Source organism: Equus quagga, chromosome 17 (assembly GCF_021613505.1).
Source record: "Equus quagga isolate Etosha38 chromosome 17, UCLA_HA_Equagga_1.0, whole genome shotgun sequence".
NCBI lineage: Eukaryota > Metazoa > Chordata > Mammalia > Perissodactyla > Equidae > Equus > Equus quagga.
The window spans coordinates 41,715,335-41,729,491 of NC_060283.1; the positions used below are offsets into that span (position 1 = coordinate 41,715,335).

Genomic DNA, 14,157 nt, shown 5'->3' on the forward strand with positions numbered 1-14,157 from the left:
CCAGTAGACCCTCTGATAAACTTAAAAAACAAGCATTACCTTAACAAGTGAATTTTTCTTTTCTTAAAAAATGTATGATTGTGGAGTGTGCTTTAAAAAACGATCTATTTCATTTGTCAAAACTTTGTGTTTGCTTTCCACATAATTGGAAGAGTTTTAAAGCAAGTTTAAGAGTCACTTTAACAAATTCAGTCGTAATTGGGACCTAATAACAGTAGTTGTTAGCGGGTTCTATATAATGTGAAGAAGCAGCTGTACTTGAATTAAAAATTAGTACTGAGGAATATGTTTAAGGAGCTGATAGAGTACAGTTTGTAAGAGTACAACCTATGAAGTCAGACTGCCAGGGTTCAAATCTCAGATCAAGTACACGTTCAATCTCAAGTACATTCAGAGACACAGAGCCTCAGTTTCCTCATGTGCCTGATTATAATACCTCTTTGTGTGGTTGTGAAGAAACACGTAGACGCAGCCTGCATATAGGAAGCATTTAATAAACACCACCTGTAAGTAGCGTTATAGACTGCAGTTACTGGTTATCTCCTTTTTCTTCACCAGCAGTGTGGATTTTGCTAAACTCTGATACCCTTTAGTATTAGCATTTCTGGTTAACCTGTAACTCATAACCGTGGGGTTGCTAACGCTGTCTGTAAAGGGCCAAATAGTGGATGTTTTAGGCTTTATACAGGCTCTGTTGTTGCGTTAGAGTAGCAAATGAATGAGTTCACCTATATTTCAATAAAATTTTATTCATAAAATGATGTGTGTTGGACTGGATTTGGCCTGCGGGCCCCAGTTTGCTGACTCCTGTTCTAAAGCATACATTTTTCTATGAATTGTTTTTAAATTCCAGTGAAATGATAGAAAATACTTAATGAGATGTGAAGAAAAGTTTTATAAAAATACAGAGTTGGTGGCTGGTATATTAGCATTAGCATCTTTTTCTTCAGAAAAGCTTTTTAAGTTGCTGTATGTTATCCCCTTGCCTCTTTTAACAGTAATGACAAAAATATTCTTCCTGGCTTGCGTTCTGTCATTATCTGTCCAGTGTTCAGGGCTTAAAGTATTGTGGATGATGTGGTCATACATAGGTTAATCGTAAGATCGTAAGTGTAAAAAAATGCTTTAGGATTCAACAGACACAGAGAAGAGGAACCGGCAAACTGCTAGATTTGCAGGAATAGAGTTTGGTCTCCTGGTCAGATGTGTAATAGAATCAACCTCTGTTTGTTTAGACTGAAGTGTTGCTCAGGTTAGCATTTTGGGGAGTAGAACTTTCTGAATCTGAACTCTTCATTCTGTACTGGCTTTGACACCTTAGCTGCCCTCTCCTTTGTACTTCAGTGGGTTTTGCAGTTATCTGTTAGTTGTAATGTGTATCTTCAATATTTTGTCTTGGAAATGAAAGATGATAATCTTTGCACACTCTTGAAATTAAGAGAGAAATGATCGTATGAAGACTATCATTCAGGCCTAAGGCGGATTGAAGAAGGGACACGTCGACCTGGGACATTTCCCCCAAATGTCAACTTTGCATTCTGTTAGGTTTCTGACTAATTAATCATCTATTAAATATCGCAGTGGTTTTAGCAGTGTTATTTCCATAGACTTTTGGTAGAAAAGTTCAGGATAAGACTTAATTTGGGAACAGTTTCAAAGACAGGAGGAATTTCTCAAAGCTGTGTATGAATAAATGCAAAGGTGGTGTTTTTATGCTTGTTTTATACTAAGATAGTTGAACCAGACTCTTTTCATAAAAGCTCCAGGATGCAGTCCAGAAGAACAGCTGAATGTGCAATGGGCACACGTTTAATTGCCTTTATTCACTGTAAATTTGCATTGTCTGTAAAACTCTTTTTCTTTTTTAAGATAAACCAGACATAATGAGTTTAAATGTTCTCTCCTAACCCTCACCTCCTTTTTTCCCCCCCTTTGAAGCCTCTAGTTCTGTTGCAGGGGCTGTGGGCATGACCACCTCTGGGGAGAGTGAATCAGATGATTCCGAGATGGGACGATTACAAGGTAAAGACGATTATGAGCTTTCAAGAAATCATTAGCATGGGCTCCCTGTTACTGCTTTTCTTTGTTGAAATTAATTCAGATAAGCCTATTTGAACATAACCTAGCAATGCTTGCACTGCGAAAAAGCTTCTTATTTAGTGGTGATCTGATGATTAGGAATTGGTAGATGATCTGCCTGGCTCTTCATTTTTACTGTTTTAGACAAAATCTTATATATTTATTTTTTATGTTTAAAAATTTTCCTCATTATGGTTGCATGTGTACCTGGTAATAAATTAAGGAAGATCTTGAAAAAGGGGTTGCTTAATATATTGTTCTCTGGTACCTAATAACGTAATGCACCTAGTAGGGTGTTTTTTTGTTGTTTTGTGTTCTTGATCACCTATTTCAAAATGAATGTAAAGTATATACATAAACTCCAGATATTTTAATGTTGTAAGTGCTTTTTAAAAAGCAGCCTTGTATTGTGTATACACTTCTTTACAAGCATATGCGTATGTATATTTATTGTTTTCAGATGGTTGATTTATATAATAGATCCCCAATGAGAGACTCACAAGAAACATATTATTTATAAATCAGTTTCAGATTGCTTTTAAAGTTCCTGAAGGAACTTATAACAGTCTCTGTTTGACTAGAAATCTCATGAACACAGTCTTTTTCACTTTTTGGAATTGATAAAAGTAATTTTTCATAGGTTTTTAGAGGACCTCATGACCAATATCTGATTGGGAAATAATATCAGAGAAAACAACACAAGGGTGCTTAACATATAATTTCTTCCAAATAAAGTATTTGCTTTGAGTTCTCCTGGACCACTTACACAAGTTCCCTCTGGCGCTGATATTTAATATCTCCATAAAACCTTGAGCTGCCTTGGAGCTGGCGTATGGGTGCGATGACTTACATTAGTTACATTTCTCTTAAATTCAAAATGGAGAGTAACGTTGCCTAAGTCTGTTATGTGAGGTGAATCAGTTGCTTGAGATTTTTAGATAAGATCAGTTACAGTAACAACTACTCCTGCCCTTCTTTTTCCTTTAGCTCTGTTAGAGGCCAGGGGTCTTCCTCCTCACCTGTTTGGCCCTCTTGGTCCTCGGATGTCACAGCTTTTCCATAGAACAATTGGAAGTGGAGCTAGTAAGTGAATACTTTTAAATTTGTCCTCCCTGCAAACCCTTAATAATTAGTTGAGTGCTGTTTTTACTGTTTAACTATTGAGGTAAGTAAGTTTTCATGGAAGAAAATTTTCGTGAACTTTAATTTAACCTGTTTTTAAAAAAATAAGGTTTGTGCACATTCTTGCCTTAAATACAGCAGCTCTAAGATTTTCTTCTGCACTCTTATTTTTGATTACTGAATTGGAGTCATTAGAAAACCACAACTATAATAAAAGAGTGAAGAACCTCAGATGATGACATTGATTATTATTGTATCTGATTGCATGATTCGCATAGATTTGAATCTTGAGTTTTTTATGGTATAGTACAGTTTAACCCATTAGACAGTCAATCCTCAGATGAGTCTGAGAAGAAAGATTTCTCAGCAGAATTACCAGTCGCTAGACTCAAGTAATCAAATTAATCTGTTATAATCCAGAGATCTTGTCATATGTGGTACACACAATAGTGACTCTTGCAGTCTCAATTTGTAACTAAGAATAACTTGTGCATAATTACAAATCCATTTAAATTGTTTGTGGTATAGAATACTGTCTTTAGCTTCCTTAAGGAAAATTTACATTTAAGTCTTTCTAAGTAACTTCATCAATAATGTTTCCGTAGAATTAGGGGGCTATTCGTAGACTTCAGTCTTGATTAATTTCAAAATTCCTAAAGTGTTACTGAAGCCTTTTAACTTTGACCTTACTAATATGTGCTTTTTTTTGAAATAGTACAATGTGCGTATGTGTGATCACTTATGTGTACTTGTACTTGAGGCTTTTTCAAGTTCTGGCATTTTACATTTGACAGGAAACGTAAGAAGCAGCTAGTATTCTTGTTTTTGTTTTACTTTTGCTGCCCCCACACTCAGCTCTCAGATAAAACATGCCCTGTCTCGAAGTTCTCGTGAACCCTCGACTGGATTTTTATTTAGTGTCATTTATTAGGTGCTGGGATTGAACTGAGTCATAAACAGGATAGTAAGCAGAATTTTTTCCCACGTGGAGCTTCCATACTAGAGGACCACCCGGCCACAAACAAAACAATTATCGCATAGTAAAATTTCAGGTAGTGTCAGTGCAGCGAAGGAAAACAGAGCAGAGTAAGGATGTAGGTTGGCTGGGGGGGGCGGGGAGGTGTAGATAGGCTGGTTAGAGAAACCCTCTCTGAGGCACAGTCCAGTGACTTTATGGAGACCTAAATGAAGTGAGGAAATCAGCTCTGCACAGGTCTGATGGCAAGAGGAAGTGCATCACCGGCCGTGGAAATGGGCTTGGCATGTTTGAGAAATAGGCAGCAAGAGGAGCCTGTGGGAAGAGTGAAGGGAAAGTGTTAGAAGACAAAATCTGGGAGGTGTAGGCACTTGCCAGGTCGTGTAGGACCTTGGCAGGCCGGCAGCAAGTGTGGGATTTAACCTAACTGTAATCAGGAACCACGGAAGGATTTAGAAAAGGGGAACGAAGTGATCTTCATGAAAAAGATCAGACATACGCAAAATTTGAGAGCATAGTAGTATAATAGCCTCCGTGAACCCATCATTATCAGTCCGTATCTGTTCAGAGTTCCAATGTTCCAGCCCTCTCATAAGCCCATTTCAAAATTTTGTTTATTTGAATCAGGATCACAATCTGGTGTATACGTTGCCATCAGTTTTTTTTTTTAAGAGAAATTTGATTTTGTTTCTTTTACCACTTCATTTATTTCTGGGGAGAAGGCTGGGAAGAAAAGTTTTTGCAGTGCTGCCTAGGGGTATTACCATTAAAACATCTCAAATCCATATTAAGAGTTGACTGTTGCACATGAAATTAATGTAAACTGTAGACTAGAACCAGGGTAGAAAACAGTGTTCCACCCTTCCATGCCCTTGACCCAGCTTCAGCAATACCTACTTCATGGCCAATCTTTATCTTTACCCTCACTCACATCCCTCCTCTCGTAGTAGTTTGAAATGAATCCCAGACATTATACAATTTTATCTATAAGCATTACATCATGTAGCTCAAGATAATGCCCCTTAACACACACACACACACACACACACACACACACAGATTGCTATTATTGTACCTAAAAAATAAACCGGTAATTTCTCAATAATAGATATCCATTTAGTGTCAAGGCTTAATAGTAGATAGTCCTTCAGTGTCAGATTTCTGTTGTCTCATATGTCATGAGCATATTTCTTGTAAACTGGTAGTTGGATCTAGAGGCTTTTTCAGATTAGAGTTTGATTCTTTATTTTCTTCCCCTGGTGAGGAAAGACTGTGCAAAAGTGGTAGTAGTAGGCAGCGCATAAAGTCTAATTGTCTCTTAAGCCTTCAAAACTCAGTGCCTAGGTAACAGGGATTACGAAATGACAATACTCCATACTTAATGATCAGTGTTCATTTATCAGAAGTAAAAGAAGAAGTAGGTTAGTGGAAATATACTTGTATAAAGAATATCTCTCTGTTTAGTTACCCAGGAGAATAGTTGGTGTGGGAAAAATTATTTTCTCCTCTTTATTTACCAGTTTTCAAAATAGTTGTTTTTTGCATCGTCCAAAGTGCCGTTGTTGTTGTTGTTGAAGTATCATTGTCAAGTGAGTTGAGACTGGTTTCAGACATTTCAGTGATTTTTGTTGATTAAACTGCCCAGTCTTTGGATGATGAGATCATTTTGAGATGGCTTCTGAATCTTTTTGATAATGATCTCAGTAGTTTTTGATAACTTCCTTGCTTTCTGGTGTGTCAAGCTCAGTCCCTCCCCGCCCCGCCCAATACCTGAAATCAGGCATTTCCTCAGAGACCCCTGCTTTCTTTTGTATGAAATGGTATTTAGAGCCCACAGTCTAGGCTCTAGGTGTGTTCATTGCTACTGGGTTGATGATTGTTGTTAGACATTTTTAAAGGAGAAACCTAGGAAATAATTGTATTTTATCTTTTAAAACTAAAATCATGAGTTCATACTGATACTGCCAATTCAAAATGAGGGCTGCAGGACTTTTAATTATCTTTATTTATCTTGTGTCTCCTTTCTCTCTTACCCAAAGTTCTAGTTCCCGATGATAATAACTTAATCGTTTCTTTGCTTTATCCTATAGTACAAAATTCCAACTTAACATCAAAAGTAGTACTTTGAAAAAGTTTTGATTTTTTTAACAGTTCTTTTTCTGTTCTTCAGATATGTCTCACTTTGTGGTCAAATTTTATATTTTAAAGTCATTTGAAGTAATTTTTCTCTTTGTTCATGCCACCAACCTGGTTTGGCCCATTTGCTTCATTTTGCTTTTAAATTTTAAGGATTGCTTTTCAAATTTAATTTTATCTTATAATTATGTGACATTTGCATGATTCTAAAAGTTTGTCTACAAATAAGGTATATTTAGAGAAGTCTTTTCTTCTATCTCTTTACTCTGTGTCGTCCTCCCACACAAATAACCTTTGTTAATTTTATGGCTTGTCCATCTGTTATTTACTTCAGAAAATAAAAACATCAGCATTATCTACTCCACACACACTGCCATTCTTAGATATGGGTAGTAAATTTTTTTTTTTTTTAAAGATTTTCTTTTTTTTTTCTCCCCAAAGCCCCCCGGTACATAGTTGTATTTTCTTCGTTGTGGTTCCTTCTAGTTGTGGCATGTGGGACGCTGCCTCAGCATGGTTTGATGAGCAGTGCCATGTCCGTGCCCAGGATTTGAACCAACGGAACACTGGGCTGCCTGCAGCAGAGCGTGCGAACTTAACCACTTGGCCACGGGGCCAGCCCCTTTTTTTTAAAGATTTTATTTTTTTTATGGGTAGTAAATTTTACACGTTACCTTGCTTTTAACGGTATTTGCTGTTCACTCTCCGTAGCTGCTGCATGTATTAGAGAGAGAAAGAAACGAGATTCCCTGTTCCTTTTGTAAAACTGCCATAGTCTCCAGTTTGTGGATCTACAGTTTATTTAGCCAGTTTCCTGTTGGACATTTGGATTATTTCTAGTCTCGGTTGTGCTGCAATGAAATACTGCTTTCCTGTGTTTTGCTGTGTTATCTTTAGAGTAGATTTCTAGAAGAGGGATTTCTAGAAGGGAGGTATAAAAAGGTAAATGCATACAACATTTTGGCAGATGTTGTAAACCAGCCTCTTTTAGAGGTGGACCATTTTGCATTTCCACATCATGTATCACAACAAGATGGCATCATTTTTTCTTCTGCTGCTAAGGTTTTTAGTTATATATTCTTGTATACTTCTTTCAGTGGTTACCCTAGAGATTATAATGCATACCCTTGGTTTATTATAGCCTACCTTTTATTAATATTTTATCATATCCCAAACAGTGCAAGAACCTTACAAGTTAACTCTTTTTATCTCCTGCCATCATATGCTATTGTTTTAGTTTGTTTTACTTAAATGTGTGTTATAAACACAGTAAGACATAATTGTTTTAGAACATCCATGTTCTTTTATGTTTGCCCACAAATATACCATTTCCAGTGCTCTTAATTCCTTCCTGTGGTTCCTTTATTCTATCAGGGATTGTTCCCCTTCAGCCTGAAGAACTTTTTTTCCATATAGTGAAGGACTGCTTTTGAAAATCCTTGATTTGCCTTAACCTTCAAAAAAAATTTTTTTATTTATTTATTTTTTCGTGAGGAAGATTGGCCCTGAGCGTACATCTGTGCCAATCTTCCCCTATTTTGTATGTGGGACACCGCCACAACATGGCTTGCTGAGTGGGGTGTAGGTCCACACTCGTGATCCAAAGCCACGAACCCCTGGCTGCTGAAGCTGAGTGCATGCACCTAACCACTATGCCATCGGGCTGGCCCGTGATTTGCCTTAATTTTTATTTATTTATTTTGAGGAAGGTTAGCCCTGAGCTAACATCTGCTGCCAATCTTCCTCTCTTTGCTGAGGAAGACTGGCCCTGACCTAACATCCATGCCCATCTTCCTATACTTTATATGTGGGATGCCTGCCACAGCATGGCTTGCCAAGTGGTGCCATGTCTGCATCCAGGATCTGAGCCGGTAAACCCCAGGCCACCGAAGCAGAACATGGGTACTTAACCGCTGTGCCATCAGGCCGACCCCTGCCTTAATTTTTAAAAGATATTTTCCCCAGGTGTAAAATCCTCAGCACTTTGTAATGTCTTCTGGTTTCCATAGTTTCTGTTTAAAAGTCTTACGGTTGCCCTCTCAAGGCACCGTCTTTTTTCCCCGGCCTCTTTTAAGATGTGCTTTTTCAAATTATTACTAATTTTTGATAGTTTGACTGTATTAGGCCTATGTGATCTTTTCTTTCATTTTTAATTTGTGTCGGTTTCACTGAGCCTTTGAATCTGTAAGTTGATACCTTCATCAGTTTTGCAAAATTCTTGGTCGTTATCTCTTCACATATTGTTTCTGTTATCTCATTATCTCTTCAAATATTCCCCTTCCTTTGGGGCGGATCAAGATCCTACATGTTCAGACTTTGGACTTCATCCAGCATGCCTCTCCGGCTCTATTTTATTTTTGTTCTTGTTTTTCCCAGTATTTTTTCTTTTTGCCCAGTTTGAAAACTTTCTCTTGACCAATTGTCAAAGTCACTAATTTTTTTCCTGCTGTCTTCTTCAGTCTTTTGTTAAACCCATCAATGAGTTCTCGGTTTTAGATACTGTTTTCCAGTTCTAGCCAGTTATTTGATTTTTTTATAGATTCTAATTCTTTGTTGAAATTCTTTACATTCTAACCCATTTTGTCCATCCTTTATTTTCATTTTATTAATCATCATTATAAAATACATGTCTTTTAATTTTCGTGTTGTTGATTTGCTTTTGTTGTCTTTTTTTCCTTCTTATCAGTCACATATTCTTGCCTCTTCATATGTCTGGTAATTGTTTGATGATGTCTTAGACATTTTGTATAGATGAAGCGAAGAGCCTCAAGTAGTGTTTTCTACCAGGGAGGGTTTTGTCTTTTTCTGTATTAAACATGAAGGGTCATAAGCTGATCACTTTGCTCCAGTCAGAGCCTTAACTTGTTTTGAGCAGAGTTATAATTTTTGTATGACTCATTCCACCTCTGGCTCATCCTTCTTTCTTTGTTGTGAACCTCCCAGGGTTTTGATTCAGAACCTTGCAAGTGTCTGTCTACTTGGACTTTATTCATTATGCAGTTTCAAAATGGGGCGGTTGTCTTGGGGTAGGGACACTGGCTGAGTGTGTTTGAGGCAGGCCTCCTCCCTCCACGGGGACTTTGTCTTCTGAGCACCATGAGACTGCAGGAATTCTTACTCTTTGTTACTGAAACTTGTGACTCAGTCCCCAGCCCTCTTCATAGCTCCAGAACTCAGCAGATGTCCAGTGGGGCCAATCCAGTTGCACGCATCAGCTTCTTGTGATTCCCTGCAGTACTGTGGGTTCTCTTTCCCCTCTGTATCAGCAGTCGGCAAACTACCCGAGGGCCACATCCAGACTCCTGCTTGTTTTTATGCAGCCCGAGCCTGTGAACTCAAAATGGTTTTTACACTTTTAAATGGCAGAAAAAATTCAAACACAGTAATATTTTGTGCCTATAAAATTAAATGAAATTCAAATTTCACTGACCGTAAATAAAGTTTTATTGAAATACAACCATGCTTATCTATTTACGTATTATCTGTGTCTGCTTTCATGCCATGGTGCCAGAGATGCATAGTTGCATCAGAGACCCTATGGCTTGCAAAGCCCGCACTTACTCTCTGGTTCTTTATAGAAAATGTTGGCTACCAACCTCTGATCTGTGTTAGTGGTTCTCAAAGTGTGGTCCATGGACTCCCGCGGAGTTCCTGAGACCCTTACATTGAATCTATAAGGTCAAAACTAATAATAATTACTAACATTTTTCGTTTCTTCTTTGTTGATCTTTGAACTGGTAGTACAAAAGCTGTGGTGGGTAAAACTGCTAATACCTTAAATAAGAATCGAAACAGTGGCACCAAACTAGCAGTTGTTCTGTTCTTCCCTGCCACATGCTCCTAGTAAAAATAATTTCATTTTTACATAAGGATGCCCTTGCTAAACAAAGCTATTCATTTTATTGCCTATACTGATCAAGATATCTTTTTAATAATCTTTGTGATGAAATAGGGCCTATTTTTTTCCCCGGTATACTTCATCTCAGATAACATTCTGCTACAGATTAAGAGTAGAAGCAGAGGTGAGTATACAGCTGTCTTTTATTAATCCTGACATTAAAACAATTTGCAACAAAAAAATAATAATGCTACTTATCACTAAGGTTTTGTTTTTTAAATATATAGTCATTTTCCACACAGATTTTTTAATATTAATATGTAATGAATCAGAAAATATTTAAAAGTTTTAAAATTCCAAATGCATTTAATAGATATCAGTGGATTTAAACTACATGAACAAAAGTGCTTTGGGGCTCCTCAGTAATTTTAAGGGAATAAAATGGTCTTAAAATCAAAACAACTCATCTAGGATCTGGTTTCTCTTCATATATCAGAGACTAAATTATGGCTTTGGCTTTTTGTTGTCATTTTCAGTTTGGCATAAGGTCTTTTTAGGAATTTCCCCGAAGTTCAGTGGTATTAGTGATGATTGTGCTGAAATGGTCCCTGTCTTTAGACTTGCCAGCCACAGTGTTTATGAGACATCCAATGGCATGTGTATCACTTTTTCCTATTTTAGGTGGTTGTGTTATTAGGGTGTACATACTTTATATGAACTGTTTCATCCTTTCGAAACGAATCTGGAAGCAACTGAAGATTCTTTTGTTTTCACAAGATACTTTTCCTTTATTTTGTTTTGTCTTCCACATTATTTCAACACAAAAATGATAAGCCTGCTGTAACAGGAACTGATATGATGTAGGCTGAAAATTTTAAAGATGCTATCACTCTAAGCTTGACTTTCTTGCAGTATATTTTTGGATAGATTGTTAATTATGTTAAAGGAAGATAGGCAGTCATAGTTATGCAACTCATTAGCCACAGTCTTAAATAATAGAGAAAACAAGCCTTGTGAGGATCACTTTGAATGGCCTGTGCCCTTCAGGAAGATCGTTGGAACCTAATTGAAATAAAAAACTTTGGTTTTCCTATGAATTCCATGTTTATTGATAGTGTCCAAACATAGGTCATTTCTAGGCGTTTCAATCCTTAATGATGTGGGAGTGGAAAAATCCAATACACAAAGAATACCCTGAAAAGGCGTAAGAAGAGAAAGGGCTTGAAAGTAACGTCAGGTATAAATTTGTTAAGTGTTAATTGAGTTCATCATGGTTACAAGTAGACAGGTGTCCATGAAAATTTGAAACATCTGTAGACTTTATTTTTGAGTGTCTTGTTCAGCACAACTTCCCTGTGAGAGTTGGGTCTTAGCATTTTTCAGTTGTTTGGGCAATGAAATTGAGCCTTAAACATAAAAGTCCTCTAAAGAACTGGGATAGCAGCATCTGCACATGAAATGAGAGGAGCTGAAAAGGCCAATCTTTGGCTGTTTTTAGAAAATACTACATTCTTTCCATTCTCTTTTGTTAGATGCATTATTCTGTTTTCATTTACTTGCCCTTTCACTGTTACTTGGATTCCATTCATTCTAATGCAAGTATTTAGGGGTATAAGGCATTTCCTCTGAAGTCTGGGCATCATTGTTTAACAGGTTTTTATTGTTACAGAAACTTTGGCTCACTATATATATATATATATACACTTTTAAAAGCAGGTGTGTTAAAGGTAACAGTATATGTTAATCTTAGGGATTTTGTTTTTTGTCATGGCTATTAAAAACCAATCAACTTGTCTTATTTAAAAAGATAAGAATTAGAAGACAAAATGTATAAATAACTATGAGATCACTTTAAGGCAGAGTAAATCGAACTGATTTAATTCTGTCTTGAATTATTAGCAGCCTGTCTTCACCCTGGTGTATAGACCTACCCTTTAATTGGGATCCAGAAAAGATAAGGAGCCAGCTACCGTGTAGGGTCTAACCTTGTACCTAGAAACAATTTTCTTAAATGTTTAAAAATAATGATTTCTTTTTTCCCCTGTGAAGGTTCTAAGGCCCAGCAGCTTCTGCAGGGACTACAAGCAAGTGATGAAAGTCAGCAACTCCAAGCAGTTATTGAAATGTGTCAGTTATTGGTCATGGGAAATGAGGAGACACTGGGAGGGTTTCCTGTCAAGAGTGTTGTTCCAGCTTTGGTAAGATGGAGTTGTCCCCTCATTTTATCTCCCTCAGTTTTTCTTTGAATGCTGCCAATATTTTTACTGAAAGCATGATTATTGTCTTATGAATTTTAAAATGTGATAGAACTAAGAGATTGTAGAATGTGGCTTAGTGTTTTTATTTTACGCTTATAAATACTGTGAGTGATTGCTAATGATGCGTTAGTACTACTTTTTAAACCATTCCTTTGTGACTACTTATCCCATCTTTGATACTTAAATGATTGTATTTAAATTAAGTTGTTAGCCCCGTCAGGTAATACCCTGACTTACTATGCCAAACCTTACGTGCTTTCTCTTTCAAACTGGTGAGACGTGTGGCAGTAATAAGCAACTCACTGGTAGGTTGCATTTTTGGGCCCTAAAGATTTCATGTTTGATAATTTTGTGCATGGCGAAGCAGTTGAGCCGGAATACCATACGGATCCTTCCAGCTTAAAATGTTTTATTTTAAGCAAAGACAAACTAAAACAAACAGCAATACTTATAATAGAAGAACAATTTTAAAAGTCTTTTAATGATTTTCAACTCAGTTGTGTGTTGATATTTAGAATTTATTAATGTCTTAATTGCTTAAGCTTTTTAATATGAAGACAGGAAGATAAATTGCCATTACGAAATGTAGACCCATGAGCATAATGACTTGGTAATATTCTTAGTCCAAGATTAAAGAAATTGACCAGACTTTAAGATTAAAATTAAAGTGTGAAATGAAATACTAACAAAAGACTAACATAAACGTCATGAATTTATTCATAGCATATTTTACCTTGAAGTTAAAAACAAATATCATGTTTTTGTTTATATATCCGTAAAGTTGACAAAATGAAATTATGGTTGGTATATCAGATTGTCTCATTAGATCACATTATCGAATTATGGAGAGAGCTGAGTGTTAAGGAGAGAGCTGAATGAAGACCAGTCAAATACAAGATGACATAGTCTATTCTGCCTCTTCTGACTTATTGAATGGCTTGGCTTGGCTTGGCTTTGGCAGGGAGTGATAAAGGATAGAACAGTTTCTTCACCTTTTACTTGTTAGACCTCCGTGTAATGAAAGCCAGCTCTCACATCCTACCAGTTCCACTCTATTAATTTCTGAAAGTTTTATGAAAGCAATGTTAGCTTTTGTACTTTGACATTTTGCCTATGTTAATATTCATGCTCAAATTACTGATTTCTTCAATAGCTGGCTTCTGTTATCTGACTTAAACTTTGTTGTTATTGTTCATTAAAAAATAGGTAGCCACAAAGAACATGTCCACCTTATACTATCTACTGTTAAAATGCAGTTTTTTATTAGTTAAATAAAGATACTATTAAATACAGGCAGAAATGTTGACCCATAGTCCAGTTTACTTAATTTGCTGCTTGTTGATTAGATTTAAGTACTTAATAGACCTGCACAAATCAGCTCATGCTATTAATAATGACGGTTGTTAATGAGTTGTCCAGATTTATCTTTCATCACAAGTGAATATTGTGATTATATATCTGTCTGTCACCATTCACCTGTGTGACCATAGTCATTTTGGTGAAAGGGATTCTGTTTACAGCAGTCCGTCCCAAACGTGGTCTTATAAGTTACATTTCCCCTTAAGAACTAGAGAATTTGTTCCTTTTTCTGTTAGCAAGCCCTTTCAATTTAGCTTGGGTGTTTTAAGTCACTGATTGCAGGTGATTTGAGACATGGAGCACTGTTCAACCCCGAAATGGGGTATGTGGGGATGAGTGTGTGTGTATGTGTGTGTTGTTTAACAAAAAGAGTTTGGAGAAACTATGGT

The 14,157-nt window shown here is 36.6% G+C and overlaps 1 protein-coding gene across 19 annotated transcripts in view; it reads left to right on the top strand.

Annotated features, from left to right (window-relative positions):
• TRIP12 (thyroid hormone receptor interactor 12) overlaps positions 1-14,157 on the top strand; it is a 141,113-nt gene that overhangs the window by 81,244 nt on the left and 45,712 nt on the right. For 17 of the 19 annotated variants that reach the window (XR_006885773.1, XM_046643515.1, XM_046643516.1 and 14 more), the window contains 3 exons: positions 1,939-2,022; positions 3,067-3,162; positions 12,201-12,349. Coding sequence is in view for 18 of the 19 variants with exons in the window: in XM_046643515.1 (XP_046499471.1) it covers positions 1,939-2,022; positions 3,067-3,162; positions 12,201-12,349 (329 nt within the window). In the remaining variant the exon portion in view is untranslated. The remainder of the gene's footprint in view (positions 1-1,938; positions 2,023-3,066; positions 3,163-12,200; positions 12,350-14,157) is intronic. The other 2 variants (XM_046643520.1, XM_046643531.1) reach the window with 1 other exon arrangement.